At 40.9% G+C, this 526-nt stretch overlaps 1 protein-coding gene across 2 annotated transcripts in view; it reads right to left on the bottom strand.

Moving 5' to 3' along the window:
- LOC137291585 (multiple epidermal growth factor-like domains protein 6) overlaps positions 1–526 on the bottom strand; it is a 52,849-nt gene extending 52,323 nt beyond the window's left edge. For both annotated transcript variants that reach the window (XM_067822966.1, XM_067822967.1), the window contains exon 1: positions 437–526. In XM_067822966.1, coding sequence (XP_067679067.1) covers positions 437–503 — 67 coding nt within the window. In that variant the 5' untranslated portion in view covers positions 504–526. The remainder of the gene's footprint in view (positions 1–436) is intronic.

The following is a 526-nucleotide window of genomic DNA, read 5'->3' as shown; positions in this document are numbered from 1 at the left end:
TAGTTATCACAGTCACAAAGTCAAACAGACTCATCCCCAGAGGGCAAGGTACAGGGATGCATGATACATGTTCGATCATCACAACACGTGGAGGCAGATAAGTAGTTCGTCGTAATGTTAAAACGTTCTTATCCTTAGACACAAATATAAGCAGGTAGCAGTTATCTCCCTTATAACAGAACACGCTTAATTTCAGGTATCCGCTCCTCGTGTTGTTTTTTTAATTTCCTCACGCTGGCGCTTCATATACAATGCTGGCATGTTAATGAATAATTTGTAATACATCGGGAAACGTTCACTAATAGGATGCGACACTCAAATTCAACGAGCCTGACCATTCCTTAGTCACCTCTTACGACAAACATGGGGTACTTAAAACAAGTTCTTAACAAATAACAAATTTCTTAGAGTGAAACCCTTCAACTGTTGTACTCACATTGAACGTCAGGTAATCCGGTAAAGACTATCCAAGAAATAAGTACACGTATGGCCCACACCTCCATGGTCCAGTGTCCTCGCTACATGT

Source organism: Haliotis asinina, chromosome 7, assembly GCF_037392515.1.
Source record: "Haliotis asinina isolate JCU_RB_2024 chromosome 7, JCU_Hal_asi_v2, whole genome shotgun sequence".
In the NCBI taxonomy this organism is placed as follows: domain Eukaryota; kingdom Metazoa; phylum Mollusca; class Gastropoda; order Lepetellida; family Haliotidae; genus Haliotis; species Haliotis asinina.
The sequence above is the reverse complement of the archived record's forward strand: the minus strand, read 5'-3'. Positions and strand labels throughout refer to the sequence as shown.